General features: G+C 42.5%; 1 protein-coding gene across 2 annotated transcripts; it reads left to right on the top strand.

Moving 5' to 3' along the window:
* Positions 1 to 8616: 8616 nt before the first annotated feature.
* Positions 8617 to 21588, top strand: GJE1 (gap junction protein epsilon 1). Of its 2 annotated transcripts, XM_040350910.1 has the most exons (3): positions 8617 to 9012; positions 12079 to 12261; positions 20634 to 21588. In XM_040350910.1, the coding sequence occupies exons 1-3, from the start codon at positions 8974 to 8976 to the stop codon at positions 21027 to 21029; spliced, it is 618 nt and encodes a 205-aa protein (XP_040206844.1). In that variant the 5' UTR covers positions 8617 to 8973; the 3' UTR covers positions 21030 to 21588. The 2 variants fall into 2 exon arrangements, with proteins under 2 accessions (XP_040206844.1, XP_040206843.1); XM_040350909.1 differs by lacking the exon at positions 8617 to 9012 and having other exon boundaries at positions 10283 to 12261.
* Positions 21589 to 21976: the final 388 nt, after the last annotated feature.

The raw sequence follows: 21976 nt of genomic DNA, 5'->3' as shown, positions 1-21976 counted from the left end.
CGGAGATCCACGAAGCGGTTTAGCTTTGTGAAATCTCCGTAAATACTTACGTTGCAATCGTAAAATTAGGGCTGCTTTTACAAAGTGTAAACTGTTTACACCTTGTAAAAGTAGACCCTTCTTTGCAGCGACGCTGATTTTTTTTTTTTTCCCCGCCGTATCTTTTTTTTCCCCCGCCGCAACTTTTTTTACCCGGCGCGATTCACAAAACACGGCGTAACGTAATTTCGCGCTATGCCCGTCGGGAAAATGACGTCACGAGCATGCGCAGTACGTCCGGCGCAGGAGCGCGCCTAATTTAAATGGGACTCGCCCCATTTGAATTGGGAACGCCTTGCGCCGGCCGGATTTAAGTTACACAGACGAAAATTTCTAGGTAAGTGCTTTGTGGATCGGGCACTTAGGTAGAAATTTTGCAGCAGTGTAACTTAAATCAGAATATTTAAGTTACGGCGGCTCTTTGTGGATCTGGCCCTAAGATTTGTAGGTAAAGTTGATCCAGGGAAAATCCGATTGCCTCTCGGGGGATCAGGAAGGAATTTTTTCCCCTGCTGTAGCAAATTGGATCATGCTCTGCTGGGGTTTTTTGCCTTCCTCTGGGTCAACTGTGGGTATGGAGTTGGATGTATGGGATTGTATTGTGTGTTTTTTATTTTGTTTGTTTAATTTTTTGTGGTTGAACTGGATGGACTTGTGTCTTTTTTTCAACCTGACTAACTATGTAACTATACTGACTTTAAAGTAATTGTAAAGGTAAAAAAAAAATTGTTGTTAAAACAAACAAACCTGTAATACTCACCTGCTCTGTGCAATAGTTTTGCCTCTGCTGCCTCCATGTCAATTGAGGAATAAGAGAGAGCTTCTGCTCTTGGGCACAGCGCTGGACCGAGACTGGGCTCAGGTAAGTATTGAGGGGGGCGGGGGGACTCTAAACGATCAGCAGTCTTTAATCACACAGTTCTCAGTATTCTGTCTCCAGCTCTTTGCGCTGAGCTATGGAGGGGAGGGGAGCGGCTGGCTCCCGGTGGCTCGTTGAGAGGCTGCGCCAACTGAACAAGCACAATAAACTATAATGTATAAGCCAGGCTATTCCCCATTGTGACCCCTAAAGCATAGAGAAAATGGGAGGTGACTCTTATTTACATGGCACATTCAGCAGCATTTCAGAAACAAACCTGCCTGTTCTAGTAGCAGCTGAATTAGTTTAGATGATACAGAATATTGGAGCTGTAACTGTTTGTACAGCTCTGCAAACTGTGTGCTACAGCCTGATGTTATCTTTTCAACAAGGCATTTGAACAGTTGAACACAACCGTTGCATGGGTTTTGTATTGAGGGACCAGCCAGGGATGTTGATGTAAAATATCTGGCTAGATTCAAGATCATCTTCTGCTGTTGCATTCAGCAAGTGTATAAATATCTGGATTACAGCTAACGCTGGGAGATAAAGAGGTTAGTGTGTTCTTAGGTTGTCTTTTCTAACTGTTTCTTGCATTGTAACGGTAGCCCATAGATGTGTTTAAAAGAAAATAAAAAAACATCTAATATGAAATTGGTATGAAATATTAGTGTAAGTGTAAATTCTGATAAAGCTGCCTCTATAAAATGTAGTTTCATAGAACTGACATTTCAACATAGCTATAGGTCAGACTTAGACCTTCCCTAAAAAAATGGCAGTTGGAGTATAAAAGTTGTTGTGGGGATTTCAGGGAAAATAAGATGTAGCATAATAACATAATGAAACATGACGGTCAAGGCTGTTCATGGAGAATCCCTGGATATCTTTTTTATTTTATTTTTTCAGCCTTCTTTTAAATTCACCTAAAATCCTGGGAAGGGCACACTGCTAGATGGCCCGGTGTGCAAGGGACCTTACTGAGTGGGCCAGTGTGAACAGGCCCTAAAAAATAGCCATATTTTCAAACATTGAGCATGCATTTGACAGCACCCAACCCCTTGTTCACAAGGGACCATGCACAGAGGGTAATAGGTACTCTGTACATTTTATAATTACTGTATTTATTGGCGTATAACACTCACTTTTTTACCCTGAAAATAGAGGGTAAACTGTGCCTACGTGTTATACGCAGGGGGCTGTGGAAAGTTTTTTTCTTGAAACTTCCCTCTTAAAGTTAGGGTGCGTGTTATACGCCGATAAATACAGTACTTGTTCTCAAAAATAGTGTTACTGTTATGGGATGGTCTGTGTTATAGGATGTTTTACTCTTATGGCATGTTTAGAACATTGGATTAGTTCAATAAAAACTAAACGTTGGTTTTCTTTGCCTGGCAGTACTGTTTAAATGAAATATTGAGAGCTATATTTGGTATGTTTACCCAATAATTTCCTTATACTGATACGTAATATAATGAGTATACTGCACATTGTTCATGCCATGGCCAAAGGCAATCACTGATTTTAAAGCAAATTATACTCACTTACCTACACAACAGTGCTATCACCCATCAAGGGCCTTGACCGCCTGGTATCTTAGACAATTAATTTTTTTTTAAAGATAGGGTTAAAAACCCAGGCGGAACAGGAAAACCTTTTTTGTCTAGGGTCCTGGAGACCTTCCTGGCATGGCTCACTTTACTAACTATGGACATTGTTGTTCTCTGGATTATTTGACAACGGGTGCCAGTTTACGTAATCATAATTCCCCACAATAGGTGCCTGTTTACACATTAATAACCCTCAGAATTGGTGCCAGTTTCAGCAATAATAATCCCGAGCATTGATGCCAGGTTCCGCAATAATAGCCCCCAGCATTGGTGCCAGTTTCCACAATAATAACCCCCATCTTTGGTTCAAGTTTACACATTAATAACCCCCAGCATTGTTGACAGTTTCAGCAATTATAACCCCCAGCATTGGTGCCAGTTATATAATAATAACAACCCCCAGCATTGGTGCCAGTTTATGTCAAAATAACCCCAGCATTGGGGCCAGTTTACACAATAACCCCCAACATTTGGTGCCAGTTTTTGCAATATTAATCCCCAGCTTTGGTGCCTGTTTCTGCAGTAACCCCCCAACATTTGGTGCCAGTTTATTCAATATTAAGCCCTAGCAAAAGTGCAAGTTTACAAAATTTTAACCCCCTGCATTGCTGCCAGTTTTCTTAATAATAAAACCTACATTGGTGGTAAGTGCTGTTGTGCTTTTTAAATCCCCTTTCACGGCCGGGGCAGTGCTATTTAAAACATGCTTCCTCATTGGTGGTCAGTGGCAGTGTTAATTAACCTCTTTGTTTCTTTAACTCTTTCAGAGTGTATCATGAAGGGGGCTAATTAACACTGTCACTGGCCACTATCACATTAGTGACCAGTGACAGTTCATTAACCACTTAATGCCAGCCAGTGGTGGTGTTGGTTAAATAACCCCTTCACGATCCCCCCAATCACAAAGGCCCCCACACCACGTCAGAGGCAAGGACTAGCAGTCATCTGTAAGGCAGAGGTCACGCTGCCTGACAGAGAGGTGTGATGTGAGCCTTTCTAGTGATGGGTTCAGTAGTGCAGAGAGCGCTCCAGCAGTCCAAACCCCACTGCCACTCTGCATGTGCATGGTCACAAGGTACTCTATTCTGGGTATTGGTGATGAATTGGTGCTGGACATCTTTAACCACCCTCAGACAGACTTTAGGGGCAGCACAGTGTCAGATTCACTTCACTTCACTTGCGAAACCCAGGGTACTTGTCCCTTCCGCCCCCTCCCCTGCTTGACCCGCCCCTGCTAGTGATCAGTAACTTTCCTGGATTAGGAACAAGTGAGTATAAGACTGGGAGAGGGGACTAAAGGTGTATGTGTGTGTTATAAAACAGAGAATGGTTACCACCCCGTCAGGATTTTTCTTTGCTTTTTATGTCCTATTCAATCCGATTTCCTTTCAATTCTTGAACCAGAGTTGCAACAAGTCTCCAAAGTGAGGGGAAATCCACTCTTTGACAGTTTACCAGAACAGGTGTCCCCATTGGAAGGTTTCCCTTACCTCCTGCTCTGATGAAAACTGTAAAATATTGGACTTCCAAACATATTCAGGTCACAATAACATCAGTCATCACGACAAATATAAAGGTTGAATCTCTCATTAGAGACACAGATAGCAATAAAAACAGACTAGCAATTCCGGTTATACAAAGACAGCATTGTCAATATGAGAAAATAAAGATAAAGATAAAAAAATTCTGAATAGTCAGTTCATAGTAAGTACAGAAGAATTTGAAGGGGGAAGTCATAGATTGAAAATTTTAGCGAAAAGTTATGACATGAGTAAAATTTCAATCATGGAGTCACAAAGTGTATTTCATAAAATATAAATGGAAGTGCAGTAACATTTTTTTTAGAAGTATTTGAGAAGGGGAGGAGGTGGGAGAGCTTGAAAGTCTGACGGGTTTTAACCTCTCGTCACTCTAAATAAACTGAGAAAAAAATTGGGCTTTAGATATACTTTTAGTGTTTCTAATGATATCTAATGTAGTACAGTCCAATCGTGTCCTGTGTCCCAGCTGTCCAATGTAGTTCATAGATGCAAAGTCCAAGCTATGTGTGGCCAAATGAGGTTGACTTTTCTGAGTACTGGCCTTACGCTGCATCAGAGGCTGTAGAAGTGAATTAATTCTTCTGCATTTTATATCTTCATCCCTGAATGAACAGGACCCAGAATGCAGGTACCACCCAGTACAGTATTCTGCACCACCTAGCTTTTGCATTAGACAGACTGTCTGCAGTGGGTCTGGACACTGCACCTGTCCGTCCCAGACAGTGAGGCTGCTATGGATTTTGTTGGAGCTTAGAAGGTCTTGCAGTCATGGTCTAGATCAGTGTTTGTCAACTCCAGTCCTCAAGGCGCCCCAACAGGTAATGTTTTTAGGCTTTCCATTATTTTGCACAGGTGATTTGATTACCTTAGTAATTACCACAGCTGCTTGATCTGAGGGAAGCCCTGAAAACATGACCTGTTAGGGTGCCTTGAGAGCTGGAGTTGAGAAACACTAGTCTAGATCAGTGTTTCTCAACCTCAAACCTCAAGTACCCCCAACGGGCCATGTTTTCAGATTTCCTTTACTTTGCACAATGTCAATTGTGAATTGAGTTTGGTGGTCTCAGCTCGGCTCCCGGTGGGTGTGCTATGCGAGGTAAGCCTGTGCTTAGTACGCCCACCCCCCTCCCACAAAAACTACCACACCTACACGCACTCAAAATTGGGTTAACATGCACGCACTTTGACCACGCGGTCTCTAAAAAAAGAGAGGCGAAGGACTAACGGGGCTGGTTGAGCGGGCTAGATCCTCTCACTCCCTTATAGGGAGTCCCTCTGCCCCATTGGACTTCAAAGCGGAGCAGGTAGGGTGGGCTGTGTGGGTGGACCCCCTCACACACCCGCCATTGCCACCCGGGGCATGGAGAAAGGTGGCAGATTGCCTCTGGGGGAGGCCTGCCTACTCCCAACTCCTGCAGTCCGGCTCCTCTCTCGAGTACACGCACAAAATACACTTTAAAAAAAAAAATAATCAATGTCAATGACATGGTATTGATAACAGCTATTTTATCTAAGTAAAGTTCCCAAAACATTGCCTGTTAGGGGTACTTGATGACTGAGGTTGAGAACCACTGGTCTAGATAGCACTGAAGACCCAAACGAGAATCAAACTGCCCTGACTCCATCTGTATTGGGCTAAGTTTCTGTTTATTGTTGGCATGATTACAATTTTAAAAACAAAGTAAAAGGAAGTAAAGGAAACAATTAGTATAAATGCTTATAAAAGGAAGCACAATGTAAAGCAGACTTGATGTTCCTTACCTAAAGTGAATCTGTCATCAAAGAAATATGGCAGCCTCCATAAATCTCGCATGATAGTCAAATATATGTCCTGTTTAGAGATGGAAGGCCTGGAAAAAAAACTTACAGTAAAAATTGGGGGGAAAAAAGTTTTTTTTCTGTTGTTTTTTTTCAAAGCCGTGTTTTTGTTTTTGTCTGGAAAAATTGAAAAAAAAAGAAAGAAGTGTGGAATATGTTCTTTTACAATGATAAATAATATACTTATGACATGATATTCAAATGCATTAAGGTGAAAAATCTTCTGTGCTGCAGCTCCCCCCCAGATCCCCCTTTTTCTTACCTGAGCCCGATTTAATCCAGTGATATGTATGACTGCAGCAGCTCCATCCACTGTCGTTCTCCTCTTTTGACAGATATAGTCATGTGATAGTAGCAGGATCTACTATGACATGGCAGCAGGGCTGAGTCCCCCTGTCTGTGTCAATGGATGCAGCAGCGGGACTCAGTAGCAAGCTCACACGGGTGCCCAAATGGAAAGTGGCTTTCCGTGGTGGCACCCGATGAAGAGGAGGAGCCAGGAGCACTGGCTGGGGACACAGAAGAAGAGGACCAGGGCTGCTCTGTGCAAAACCATTGGAAAAAAAATCAAAGGTTTACAACCACTTTAATGAAAGATTACTGAGAGTTCTCTCAGCTGAAGAAAAGCAAATCCTGGAATACAATTAATGCAACACTGTACTTCTCAATGCAGTTTTTTTAAATAAGAGAAATATGCATATCTGCCACTGGGGGACACTGCAGGGAAAAGGCTCCAGTTTAGTTTGCTTTTGGGCTCCGTCTTGTAGCTCCTACAGTTGGTTGATTGTTGGGATACAGTAGATGATAGTTGTTGTCCTTTCAGGCCTTAATTGACAGGTATGAGGGTACTTTTAAATGGGCCTTGCCAAAGAAAGATGCATAAAACACAGGGTGACTAAGTGCTGTGAATGCCACTGTAAAAGTGTACCAACGTCCCGATAATATGAAACTGGAAATTAATCTGGGCTAATAGAATAGACTTTTGACGGTACAAGTAAATACTGTAGAAAATCGCTAAATATTTATTCATAAAAAAAGGGTATACGAAGAAAATTGTATACAGAACTTTGTGAACAAAATAGTACAATATCAGCATATTATCTCAGTACATATTATAGGAAATATTACATAAACGCTTATACTTATGCATATATGCTCATGAACATGGGAACATAAAGCACCAAAGAGTATACATAAACTTTTTGATCCTTAGGACTGGATTTGATATGCGGAGTGGTAAATCTTGCTTTTACTCAACATGTTTCGCGTACAGGACGCTTCATCAGGAGCATAAAGGTAGGTTAAACAGCTCACCGCAGCAATGTGTGAATCAGACCGTTAGTAATCAATTGTGGCATATACAGCACTGTTACCTAGCCAGCCAGATAGGCATGTGGTAGGCACTTTATAACACCGTTGTATATGAGGGTAATAAAACTTGTGGCTCATGCACAATTTGTAGAGAGACGGTAATAGAGAGACGTGGCGAGCAAAGAGGAGGTGATGTGTACGTGTCGCACTCCCGTGTGCACGCTGCACACAGGAGTGCGGCACGTACACATCACATCCTCTTTGCTCCCTACGGATCCTCATCTGAAGCTCCTTGTTGGACACCAAGCCTACAAGCTACCCAACAATTGGAGCTACATCAGATTCTGGGACTCGTTTTAGGGACTTTAGATGAAGTACCTGTTGTCCATCCTCTATTACCGTCTCTCTACAAATTGTGCATGAGCCACAAGTTTTATTTGTGACAATAGGGAATTATTCACTATTGTCTTCCTGCTTCTCCTCCCAACCAATCAGGAAGCAGGTCTTTAGACCCCATATGGCCAAGAGGAGAAGCACGGGCTTCCATTCTCCTTCCCCCCATCCAGATTGGTGCTGCAGTCATCCAGGTGCGCCTGACACTTTGGCTCAGCTCAGCTCCCCTGGTCTTCAGTCCCGCTTCCCAGTTGGCTTCCCTTCATGATCGGCTTGGCTAATTCTGGCAGACACACCGGACCCTTCAACTTGGTCCAGGGTAGTTGCAGGTTATGCGTCTTCCCACATTCTGTGGCATCACATTTCCCCTGATACGGCCGTGTACTGCACTTCAGGGGTAAGTGCGGGACTGGTAGGCAGGCGGATGAGCTAACGATGAGGGGGTTTGGTGGGGGACTGACCGGGGGGTGGCGTATGGTTTGTTTGCCGCCCCCCCCCAAAATGGAGCACCAGCTGACCATTGTAGATTATTATGAGGGAAGGGGGGTGGTTACCTGTTCTCATGTATAGTTGAAATGTTCTTATCATATACAGTCCTTGTTATTCCATTTGAAATTAAAATTAAAAAGCAAGTTTAGTTTATTTACTGAATAAGCTGTATTTTTTTATACACTGCATTTCACCTTCCCAGTGTAACAAAACGACTTTTAATTTGTAAAACTACTCCACACTAAAAAAAAAAAAAAAAGTTTTTTTTTCCAAACTTTCAATTTTTCATTAAAAAAAAAACAAAAAAAAAACAGGAAACATGGCTTCAACATTTATGGAAATGTTACATCTTTGGTCCTGTTACAAGAATTTAAATGATGCACAGACATTTAAAATATTTTACATTTTACAAAGCATACAGTACAGTATATCTAAATAAAAAATAGCTGCACTGTAGACCTCAACAAAATGATCTAGATTTTTTAACCTGAACATAGTCCTTGGGTTGCAGTTTTAGAACTGGTTTAGAACTGATGTAAACCCTGGTACTAGGGAGCAATCTGAATGGGGCTTTCAACTACTGTGATCACATGATGCTGAGCTTTTCATTACTCTGCCATCAGATACAATTTACAGAGCATTTTCGCACTGGTGTATCTACTGTACTGTACTGAGTGATTATTCTCTATTCTGTGACTGGCAGTACCAAGGCACAAAAAAACATTTGCTAGACAGTCACCAGTTATGGATTATAACATTGTTATTTAATATGAGTTAATCAATCTGCTGATGAGTTTTTGCATGAAGTAGCTGCCACTTAGCAATGGCAGAGAAATGGCTCTCTATGGCTCTGTTAATCCAGATCAGCCTGGGAATTCTAGGAACAAGGATGAGACTGACCCCAAACAAGGATTAAATGGGTCGCCCAAACAACACAACACCTGGACTGAGGTTGGTGAGTAACATACTCTTTATAGTCTCTGTTTTATACATTTTATACATTAAGTAAAGGACTAAGTAGATATTTAATCACATCCATAATTAGATCCTTTTTTGTACTAACCTTTATTACATAAAAATAGCTATATATGTTTATGAAGCAGTATTGTATTTTTTTGTCAATTTTGGAAGTGTAACATCTTTAAAACAAGTGTCTACATATTCTCACTAAAATGACTGTTTAAAGTCAATATAAGTTAATTTAAGAAAAAAGTACTTTTTAACAACAAATTTTATAAATTAAGACAAGGATTTGTAAAGTTTTGTAACTGATTGTAACCAGGTCAAGAATAACTTACTTATGTTGAAGTTTGCACACTTGCCTTATTAAACACAACATTAAGTTATTTATTTAAAGCTCTTAATTGTTAAATTTAGACACTTAAATACAAACTTGCTTGTTAAAAAATCTCCCAGAGCCCCCCTTCAGTAAACTGTGACCCCCCCCCCCCCTCAGGATCCCCCAGGTCCTTACGCTATCCATAAACAGCCTAAATTCTGTTGGCACCAACCAGATTGACAAATTTGATTGAAAAGTCAAAGGAGCCCTTCCTCTTTCTTTTTCTTTCATCTCCTCTTCTGTTCCACCAAGTCCTTTCTTCCTCCTGGCCAACCTCACCTCCCCCCTTCCAACCCTTTTTTCACTCCTGACCTTAAAGCTCCACCAAGGTTCAGGATTTTATTTTGCCTGCCCTTTTTACAGTTGAAGAAACGTGTCATTCGCCTACACCAGTTTTAGTCTTTTTTGATTCTTTCTAATTATTTTATGTTATATTCCACTATGTGGTAACCTTCCCTAGTCTATCAATCATACCTTGCTTGCTCCAGTGAGAGACAACATATTCTATAACACTTGCAATGTACAGTACATGTTTGATTTTTCAATTGGTCCTTTTCTGCTCTCAGCTTTTTTCTTCAGCCATGCCTCTTCAAACTATGTAATGTAGCGTGTTTTTTTACTGTACACATATTGGTCCACATTATATCTTTGTATTGTAGAACTCAATAAAAATATACTCAACAAAAAGAATCAAACAAGTCGGGTGGAATATTATCAGCTGCAGTCACTGTTTAGATATTTTAATTTTAAAGCAAGTTGGCTTTTTTTAACCTATGGTTAAATAACCTATGGGGCCCACACACAATCGGTTTTGACCGATGAAAACGGTCCTTTAGATCGTTGTCCTCTGGTTAACCTATCGTGTGTATGAGGCCTTATTTAACTCCTCTAACAGCTACAATCCAGACCAGTGAAAATCTAGTGCTGGGCTGCCTGTACACTAATGTCCCTAAGACTTGGATGGACATACTCCTACTGCGGGAGCAACATCCCATTTGAGTCTATGGGACATTAGTGAGCAGGTGTGGGGATCCCATTATGAAACATTTACTGGATGGGTTGAAAACAGCACAAAAAGCCACAGCCATCGGAGGAGGTAGGTAATTAAAAGTGAGGGTATAGGGAGGGGAGTTGGGAGCAAATTTGTGAACGTGTACGCAACCAAATAGTGATCACCTTTCTCAACTTAGACCAGTACAATCTTGGATTCTGAGTGGGTGTTACGGGTTATTGATATTTTTTTAAATTTAAGAACTATTTAGTGAATGTAGTAGTGCATGTTTCAGTTGATAATATGGTATGGGTGTTTTATATGCCATCTGTAGAAGTTGTAAATTATTAATGAAGCCTCGTGGTGAAATAAACATATTTATAAATTGCTGTAGGAAATTGCACATTTTAAAATAACTATTATTTAACTATATAGTGCATTCAGATAATTTTTGTTGTGAGCTTATGAATAAAGAAAAGTGAGTTAGAAGTGTTTAATATACATGCAACTTTGATTTAAACAATAGTCAGGAAATATAAGTTTGAACTGAAAGCTTTCTAAGAATGTTAAAAAAAGTCTGTCATTGTCCCCCCAAATATATCAGCAGTACTCACCTTAGAATTATGTTGGTTTTTCTGCTGACTGAGTTTGTTGGGTATTATAGAGCTGACCACATGTACTATGCTTTGTTTTGCCTTTTTTTGTCTGGAGAGTGAAAGTTGATTGGGGCCTAGAGATAAAAGAGAAATGTGCAGTCACAAGAGTTTTTTACAGCAAGGGTCATGGGAGAGCAATAACAGTGAACGAGGTCCAGTGATAGCAAATTGGCAATGAGAGACATGAATTACTCCAGATTTTCACCAAGATAACATTTTGCAAGAGATGTCTTTAAATTATATCAAGAACTTCTATGAAGGATGTGTGAGTATCAAGAAAGGTATTAGCATTCTTAGAAATGCGTAACGGTAAAGGTATGAATCATTTCAACAGTGTCTGTCCATTCTAACAAGTCCTTTGATTATATCTGGAAAACTTGATCTGTATTAAGATTATTTTTTCATAATCATTGTAGACACTCGGCGATACTAACTAATGTTTCTTAAAGGCTTCAGGCTTTCCTAAGAGGTAGTGAAAATGTCAAATAGCAGAGCTCCTGGATATTGGCCATTGAATTAATGTCAACCTGTCAGGTTTTTGCTTGCATCTAGTTAAGTAATGTTGTGCTTGGTTTCTGCATGTCAAAGCTTGCAGTACAATTCCAAAATCATTGGAAAACACCCCCTCAGTTATTTATTTGCTAGCATGTATCAGGAAAATTCTATCATTTGTAGATTGGATAACAATGTGTGTACTGTTTTCCTGCTGACCTTTCTGTGATATAATACAATGAGCAATGGAGGTCTCGAGAGCTGGGTTGGTTAGAAAAGCATTCTGTTGTATTTTTTTGTGATGACAGTATTGTCTTTTTGAGGCAGTTGTATGCTGAATGTAGTCTACGTGTGGGTCTTTTTATGTCTGTGGCGTAATTGCTCTGCAAAGAAGAAAACAGAAATAATATGTGATCAATGAGGAATGTATGTAAGTTATATTCATTTTAATAAATCTAACTGTAGCAAATGAGTATTTAGCAAATATTTCCTAACTGTAAAATGAAAGCTCACAAGGTTTATGTTTTTTTTTTATTCTTCAAGCTCAGACCTCCAACGGTGATTGGTCAGTTCCATACCCTTTTCTTTGGTTCTGTGCGAATGTTTTTCCTTGGTGTCCTGGGTTTTGCTGTTTACGGAAATGAGGCCTTACATTTCAGCTGTGAACCTGACAAAAGGGAGGTGAACCTCTTCTGTTATAACCAGTTTCGACCGATAACTCCTCAGGTGAGGCAAAAATGAAATGCACTTCAATGAACTAATAGGATATGAATACTAAAAAGCTTATCATTAAAAGGATTATCATTGCATGTAGCTTTTACAATATTCTGCATTGCAACAATTCAATAATTATATTGTTTACTCCCTTGCTACCATCTGTGTTCTTTATGTTGATGAGGGTAGTGACAAAAACAAACACTGGTTAAAACAAAAACAAAAAAAAAAAAATATATATATATATATATATATATATATATATATAAGCGCTTTACAACTCGAGGGTAGACAGTACAAATACAATACACTTTAATACAGTAGGAATCAGAGGGCCCTGCTCCTTAGAGCTTACAATCTAAGAGGGAAGGTCAAGAGATACAAGAGGTAATAACTGTGGGGGATGTACTGACAATAAAGATAAATGGACAGTTGTTAGATGGTGGCCAGATAGGCTTCTCTGAAGAGATGAGTTTTCAGGGAATTGTCTGAAAGTGGATAAAGTAGAAGAAAATCAGACAGATTGAGGTAGAGCATTGCAGAGGATGGGAGAGGCTCTGGAGAAGTCCTGAAGACAAGCATGGGATGAGGTGACAAGGGAGTTTGAGAGCAGGAGGTCTTGGGAGGAGCGAAGAGAACGATTAGGTTGGTATTTTGAGACTAGGTTTGTAATGTAGCTGGGGACCAGGCTGTGGATGACTTTGTAAGTTATAGTTAGTATCTTGAATTTAATTCATTGGCTGAGTGGCAGCCAATGGAGGGATTGGCAGAGGGGTATAGCAGACGCTGAGCGGTTTGTGAGATGGATGAGCCCGGCAGCAGCATTCATGATGGACTAAAAAGGGGATAGCCTATTTAGAGGTAAGCCAATGAGAAGGGAGTTGCAGCAGTCAAGGCAGGAGATGACCAGGGAGTGGATTAGAAGCTTTGTGGTGGCATTGATTAGGAAGGGACGGAGGTTGAGATGGCAAATTGTGGATAGCGATAGGATGTGGGGCCGAAAGGTTAGCTCAGGTTACACCTAGGACATTGGTGTGGGGGGACAAGTTTATAGTTGAACCGTTGATATTGACAGAGAAATCAGGGGAAGTGGCACCTGAGGGAGGAATTATCATGAGCTCAGTTTTGGATAGGTTGGGTTTGAGGAAGTGATGTGACATCCAGGCTGATATTGAGACAAAGGGGGGAATTTGGGGACTTTTAATGAAGCACACTACTAAAGCCTAAAATGCAATCATGTTTATTGATTCCTGGTAAACAATGGTGTAATAGTAATAAATTAAATATAATCAATGAAAATAAATGACAACTTGATATTCCATATACCGTATTTATCGGCATATAACATGCACTTTTTTCCCCTTAAAATCAGGGGAAAATCGTAGGTGCGCATTATACACCAACATATACCGAGTGCAGAGTAGAGAAGAGAAGGGTTGAGGTGGCCAAGGTTTCTACGTGTAACTGTTAGGCGGTTGGCGAGAGAGGAGGTGGAAGACAGGGAGAGAGCAAAACGAATAAGGTGGTGATCAGAGAGTGGTAGAGGATTGTTGGAAAGGTTGCACGGATAGGAGGAGACAAGGTCAAGGGTGTTGCAGTTGGAGTGAGTAGGAGCCTGTATCCATTGCTTCAGGTCAATAGATGAGGTTAGACTGAGAAGTTTAGAAGTAATAGTAGTGTTAATGTTAACAGGGATGTTGAAGTCATCGAGAATAATTGTGGGGATTTCAGAAGAGAGAAAGTATGGTAGACAGGCAGAGAAGTCATCAAGGAAGGCTGATACTGGTCCAGGGGGCCAGTAGATGACAGAAATTCTTAAAGAAATGGGAGAGAATAGACAAATGCAATGTGCCTCAAAAGAGGAGAGTGTCAGACAGGGAGGTGGGTGAAGTACCTAATAGGTGCTGCATGGGGCTAGAAGGATTCCCACTCCACCTCCCCTCCATCCACTTGATCTGGGGGAGTGAGTCCAGAGAAGGCCACCATGAGAGAGGGAAGCAGGAGAAGTAGTATCTGAAGCCAAATTTCAGTAATGACAAGTAGGTTAAAAGAATTTGTGATAAAGAGGTCGTGGAGGGCGGTGAGTTTATTATAGACAGATTGTGCGTTCCAAAGGGCACAGGAGAAGGGGGCTGGTTTTGGAAAGAAGAGGAATAGAGACTAAGTTCTGTGAGACTAGGAGAAGCAGAAGGGTGAGGGAGGTAATGAGGGAATGTGGGTGTCCCATTTGTTAAAGGGGGCTTCCAGATTCCGATGAGCCCCCCGTCCGCAGACCCCCACAACCACTGGGAAAGGGTTGTGGGGATGAGGCCCTTGTCCCCATCAACATGGGGACATGGTGCTTTGGGGTCCAGACCCCAAAGCATCCTCCCTATGTTGAGGGCATGTGGCCCGGTACAGTTCAGGAGGGGGGGACGCTCTCCCATCCCCCCTCTTTCTGCGGCCTTCCAGGTTGTGTGCTTGGATATGGGTGTGGTATGGATTTTTGGAGGGAACCCCACTGCATTTTTTTTATTTTGGCACGGGGTTCCCCTTAACATCCATACCAGACCTGATGGGTTTGGTATGGATTTTGAGGGGGTCCCCTGCGCCATTTAAAAAAAATTGGCTCTGGGTTCCCCTCAATATCCATGAAGGGCCTGGTATGGAATTTGAGGGGACCCACACGCAATTTATTTTTTACATTTTGGTTCGGGGTTCCCCTTAATATTCATACAAGACCCAAAGGGCCTTGTAATGGACTGGGGGGAACTCATGCCGTTTTTTTTTCAATCAGTTTTTTCTGTATTGCCAGGACCCGACGATTCACTATAGCCGCAAGTAGTTTTAAATGATAATTTTTTTCCTAATTTTGCGCAGGGACTGTTCTAAACACGGGAAAAAATAGCCACTTTACAGGCATACTATAGACACCCCCCAGGTACGAAAGTTAAAGGAATATTTCACTTTTATTGTTTCACTTTAAGCATTATTAAAATCACTGCTCTCGAAAAAACTTTTTTTTGCATTGATACTTTCTCATACAAGTACATAGTACAGCAGGCACATATCAGAAATATGAAATGTTGGGATAACAAACACTTTAAATTACAGTTATCATTTAGGACTCTGCCTAAATAGATAAAAAAAAAAATATTAGACAAGCACCACAATTGCTCACCAATGAAGGACACCAAACTAAGTAGCACCACCAGAAAACACAAATGCCGCTTGCGGGATATTAGAAAAAGTCCTGCAAGCAGCATCTTTGGAACATTCCCAAAATGCCCCTGCCCATTGCAATGAATGTTTAGCGATTCCGAAGCGCTTTTCAGAAAACTCTCCACACTAAGCAGGAGAGCACAATGTGGTCAGTTTTCTAGCTATGCTGGGAACTCAATGTTCTCTCCTCCAATGATCAAACTTGTCCTGACACGCCCCCCCCCCCGCTGCACAGCCATTCACTGGGAAGCTCAGTGTGCTGCTGCTTCTCCTCTCCCAGCTCTTATGCAGCTGAGAACAGAGGAAATGTGATCACTTATAAAAAAAGGGAGAAAAGGAATTTACAGTATAATGTGTTTTTTTTATATATCCACTGTATACAACAATGTTTTTAATTTCATTTATATTTTAAATCTAATGGGTTGTTATACAAGGTGATCATTTACAATCAATTTAATGTATTTAGATAAAATGTATGCAATTTACTGTGGATAATTTTGACTTTTTTTGTAGTGTTGGATTAAATGGAGACGGGTTAGGACCCCTGTCCACAGAATTTGCTGTTTTGTATCCTATTTGCTAGACTTCTTACTTTCTGGGGTTGATTTTCTAAAGGCAAATATACTGTGCACTTTGCAAGTTAAGTTGCTCCAGAGCTTAGTAAATGTGGCAAAGCTCTGCTGACTTCCATCATCAAAACATATGCAAGCAAAAATGCTGTTTTTTTTATTTTCCATGTGATTGGGTATTCTTTGCAAAGTGAAGCTTCTCCTTATTTACAAAAACAGTTTGTGAGGCACAGAGGGTCAAATCAGGATACCACATCCCATAAAAATATTGAAGAAGGAAATGGGAAGGGTAACAAACCCTGGGATTTTAAAGGTGTCAAAATAAACATTAAATAGATCAGAATAGATATGATAAAAAACACAGGCCCAGATTCTCAAAGAAGTTACGCCGGCGTATCTCGAGATGCGCGGCGTAAGTGTATATATACGCCGGCGTATCTATGCGGCATACCCACAGAACCAGATACGCCTGAAAATAGGCTTCTTCCGACCGGCGTAACTTTTCTACGCCGGCGTAGCGTAGGCGCATATTTACACTGGGCGCATCTTGCGCTCCCATTGATTTCCTATTTAAATATGCAAATGAGGGAGATACCCCGATTCGAGAACGTACGTCCGCCCGACGCAGGCTACGCGCAGTGTGCGTAAGCTGTACGTCTGGCCTAAACTTGCCCCTCATAAAGCAGGGGCAACTTTGCACCAGACGTGTGCAGGTCAGCTGGAGAGCAGCTTCAGCAGCACCGTTACAGATGAGCTGAGCAACCACACTTGCAGGACAACACATCTGTATGCCAACAGGCCAGGGGCAGGCATGGTCATAGCTATACTAGTGTGCGCCCAGGCGCGTAGAAGGAGGAGGGCACGGGAGAGGATATACCGAACGCGCATAAACGTCTTTTGCATGGGGGATTCGGAGGTGTATCGCATCTTCAGATTCAACACTGATGCCATCCTGGATTTAGCCACAACCCTGCAGGATGACATCACCAGCCAGACACACCGCTCACATGCAGTGCAGCCACTAGTCAAGGTACTGGCAACACTGCATTTCCTCGCCACTGGATCTTTTCAGCGTACAAGTGGAGTTGTGGCTGGGATGTCACAAACCAGCATGAGCAGATGTGTGCACCAGGTTGTCCCCGCAATCCTCAGACGCATGTCCCACCACATCATCAGACCCTGGCTGGTTGGTGAGTGACATGGGAGTCAGGCATGACTGTCCGACCCCATGATGCAGACATCACGAGGGGCACATGCATGACTAACATCCTCCTGTCTTTTCCCTTCCAGGTAACTCTGCATATGCACTTGGACCCCATCTCATGACTCCATTCCGGGATCCCCAAACCACAGGAGAGCAAAACTACAATGCTGCACACATACGTACCCGTGCAGTGGTGGAACGCACATTTGGCATCCTGAAGTCCCATTTTCGATGCCTGGATAAGTCCCGGGGGACCCTGTTGTATTCCCCAAACTTCGTGTGCCAGATCATCGGTGCATGTTGCATTCTGCACAACTTTGCCGAGAGAAAGGGCCTGGAGATTCACATACGTGATGACCTGACCCCCGAACCAGACATTCCCCCCCTGGCCGAGGATACCCCGTCTGCTGAGGGAACAGCAGTCAGAAGTTGTCTCGTGGAATGTATCTTTGCACGTTAAACACACACATTTATCATGGCACAAGGAGAATGCACGCATGCACACCACTGTGGTCCCTAGCACACACCCCACATCCACATCACATTGGATTAGCCCAAGTCCAACATGCAGGACTTGGGAGCAGCAACGCCACGGCAAGGCTCCAATTATGTTGCTGACCATTCATACCACATTCACACGGGTCGTGGGGATAAATTCTCCCCAATGACCGAGGGTGACACCCCTTTGCTGGCAGGAGTGTCACCCCCCCATTCACACACCAGTCACACTGTAATCTGCACGCCTCACCGTGTGCATTATTAGAAACAAAATCATAATAATATAAAAAAATTAGTTGCCCTGGCTGCTGCCACGGCCACGGCTCCGCAACTGCCTGGTTGACAGCTCAGGTGGGGGGGGGGTTGCATCAGGTGGAGGAGCATCCACCGTCTGTCCATGGCTGGAGGCCTGCCCTCTAAGACCACGGCAATGCGGGTCAGAATGGTGTTGGTTTCTGACTGCACCTGCCGTGAACGTCTCCCCTCCGCCTCAATAGCAGCTGTGTGGCCCTGGACGGCCTCCGACAGGGACCGCACCTCTGCCACGAGGGTAGCCGTTGTGGCCTGCAGCTCACCCAAGCAGGTGATGACAGCTGCTGTGTTGCCAGCCACATCCTGCAGCCCATCATTTATGTGGCCCCTGGAGGCCAGGCTGTCGGCCACTCGCCTCATGTCCTGGGCCATCTCACCCATATGGCGGGTCTGCGAGTCCTGGCCACTCGTCAGATTCACTGGCAGGAAGTCCGGAACCCCCCTGGTCTTCCTGGTTGCCTTCCTGGGGCCAGGAGAGGCTTCAGGCCTGTCATAGGGGGAGGGACTTGAGGGAGTGGGTGGGTTGGGGATGGAGCCAGAAGGGCTTGATGATCGGAGGCTTGACGTCCGGGATGGACCAGCCGATATGGAGGCCTCCTCTAGATAGAGAGACACCTCCTCACCCAAATGTTCGGCATCCTCCTCAATCACCTCCTCAGTGGAGGTCTGGGCACCACTCCCCTCCACCAATGCCTCTTGGCTTCCCAGGGGGTCAGGGGCAGGATCATCAGGGGATGATGGCGTGGGACAGGCAGAGGCACCAGATGGCCCAGCTCCCTCCTGGACATCTGCGGATGACACAAAACATTCACATGTTGGTGGACCCACACACTTGTCACATATTCCCTCCCCCCCCCTCACATGCTACACACCAGATAGTAGAAAAAACACACTTACCTGTCCTCAAGGGCGGCTCAACTGAGTCGTAGCCCTCAACTCCCTCCACTTGCTCCCTAGTAATGCAGCGGGCAACCACCTGCTCATCAGGAGTCAGACGGATCCTAGAGGCTGGTCCACCACCAGTGCCCCTGGCATGCCTCCTCATAATGGCCATCTTCTCCTTCACCCTCCTGCGCATATCGTTCATCTTTTTTGTTATGTCCTGGGGCCTCCTCACCTCATTGCCCACGGCATTCACCTGGTTGGTGATCCTCATAAGGATCTCATCCCTTCTGCCCTTGCTCGTCTTCTTGCTCCATGCCCTATGGAGGCGATCGTCATACTTCTCCATGGCCGCAAGGATTATGGCCTTCTCCTCTGGGGAGAAGTTATTTTTTCTGTTCCCAGAACGCCGGGCAGACATGTCCAGAAGAAGATCGCAAAAGTACCTACACCAAACAAAACGGGTGTACTTTTGCACTCGATGGGCGCATGTCTGGGCGTATTTATGCCCTGGGCGTAAACGCTGGGCCGGCGTAACTTAGGATTTACGCCGGGCGTAGTTGTGAGCATGCGCAGAGGGGCGCGGGACATACGATCACGTCACGGCGCATGCACCGTTCTTTCGGCCCTTCATTTGCATGGGGTCACGGTTAATTTAAATGGATCACGCCCACTTCCTTCCTACTTTGAATTATGCCGTCTTACGCCGGCGATTTTACGTTACGCTGGCGCAAAATTGCACGCTTTTGATTAGAGAATACGGAGCTTGCCTCTCTAAGTTACGTCGGCGTAACGCATCTGAGATGCGCTACGCCGGCATAAAGATGCGCCGATCTACGAGAATCTGGGCCACAGTTTATTGTTTAGCATACATAATTATTTTAAAACATGATTTGGTCCCAGAGGACATGAAGGCTCAACAGAGAGCCACAACGAAACCTGTATGACAGATGCCCAACATGTTTCGCTCTAGAACAGAGCTTCATCTGGAGCTATACAGGACATACTAGAAAATAGAAAAACAATCCGTAAGGAATCAAGCAATCAAACAAACACTAATTCATTACATATTCAATGGAAAATAAGTTAATTTTCACAGGATTTGAGACTATATATTCATTTGGGAAGCAAGGTGGGGGGGGGGGGGAGGAAAAGGTTTGTAATAACAATATTGGATACATATACAAAAACCGATGTAAATACATCAAATAATTCATATTGAGCAACCAACTTACCAATCTGGGCCACGTTCAATCCACATGCATTAGATAATAGGATTTTTATTTGATTTCATAGAAGGTCTAATAAACCCGAATCCTGCTACTGTTTGCCCCCAACAGGCCACTTAGAAACCGGTCCGTCCAGAACATAGAAATGGGCTATAGTAAATGGAAACGAGATTGATAAATAAAGGGAATCATCCAATTGGCTGCAGCTAAGAAGCAAGTAAGCCAATACACCCCCCAGTAGGGCAAAAACAGCCAAAAAAGCCATATATATAACTAAATAATAGAAAGGGTACCTTGATCCTTAAAGATGGAGCATATGGTCAAAATAGTATGGCTGCAATGGTGTGAGAGGATTCAAAAACAAAGGAATTGAAAGTCCCAGCCACCATCAATGTGTCAGCAGCACAGATGCAGTCACCCCAATTCAAATAGCTGTTTGGAAAGAAAAATTCAGTGCACCTCACATTGTAATAAATTTCCATTTTGCAGGTATTTTGGGCACTTCAGCTGGTGACAGTACTGGTTCCAGGAGCAGTTTTCCATCTCTACGCAGCCTGCAAGAGTATTGACCAAGAAGACATTCTCCAGAAGCCTGTTTATACAGTGTTCTACATTATTTCAGTACTGTTGAGAATTACATTGGAAGTAGTGGCCTTTTGGTTACAATCTCATCTTTTTGGCTTCCAAGTGAATCCAATTTTTAAATGTGATGCAGCAAGCCTAGATAAAAAATACAATTTCACCAGGTGCATGGTCCCTGAACACTTTGAAAAAACAATCTTCCTCATTGCTATGTATACTTTTACTGTGATTACGATAGTATTATGTGTAGCTGAAATATTTGAGATTCTATGCAGGCGTTTAGGATTTCTAAACACTCAGTGACCTATTGCCTTACCGACAACTTTTTTTTCTGGTGTGAAACTGACTATTTCTAAATACATCTGCAATTTTATGCAGGTTATACAGCTGTTAAATGTGACAGGACTAATGTGAAACACGTTACAGCAATAGAGAAATGTTTTTTTTATGTAGTGATTGACCAACTTACTGTATATAATTGTATTTGTGTAAATATCCTGGTACTATCACTTTATAATGGATACATTTGCAGCTGAAAATTAGGTGGGAAAAAACTATATTAGAATTCTAAGCTATATTTTTAGGAGGATGATAAAGTAGTGATTTTCCCATAGTAGCTGGAATAACAAAGGGTTATTGCTGTGATGAAATTCTGTTTTTATCTATCAAAAGCAAAAGGTAAGTGTTCTCGGGACAGTAAAGCAAAATTAAAATTGCTTTAATTTCAGCAATATTCAAAAAAAAAATTATGGTAGACAAAAATGTGTGTTTCTTTCTATTTTCATGGTTATTACCGTATTTATCGGCGTATAACACGCACCCTAACTTTAAGAGGGAAGTTTCAGGAAAAAAACTGTCCACAGCCCCCTGCGTATAACACGCAGGCACAGTTTACCCTCTATTTTCAGGGTAAAAAAGTGAGTGTTATGCGCCAATAAATACAGTAATTAGTGTTCCAACTGTCCAGTCACGCAATACTACAAACCATATTTCATATTGAAATTTCGGTCTCAGCCATTAACAACACACTATCTATACAGTATACAGGATCAGAGCCTGATTTGTTAATTCATACTGTAACTTTAAAAATGGTCGCTTATCTATATACAACATATCCGTAGATATGGACTATTTTCTAGAAAATGCAGCTTTTGCAGTGCATTATTATTACAATAAGGGAAAAAAAAGATTTTGTGATAATGAGTGGTTGAAGTTACTATATAAGCAGTCTGTTATACTATTTGTTACAA

Source organism: Rana temporaria, chromosome 4 (assembly GCF_905171775.1).
Source record: "Rana temporaria chromosome 4, aRanTem1.1, whole genome shotgun sequence".
Lineage (NCBI taxonomy): Eukaryota > Metazoa > Chordata > Amphibia > Anura > Ranidae > Rana > Rana temporaria.
Note: the sequence above shows the minus strand (reverse complement) of the source record. Positions and strands in the feature narration are given on the sequence as shown.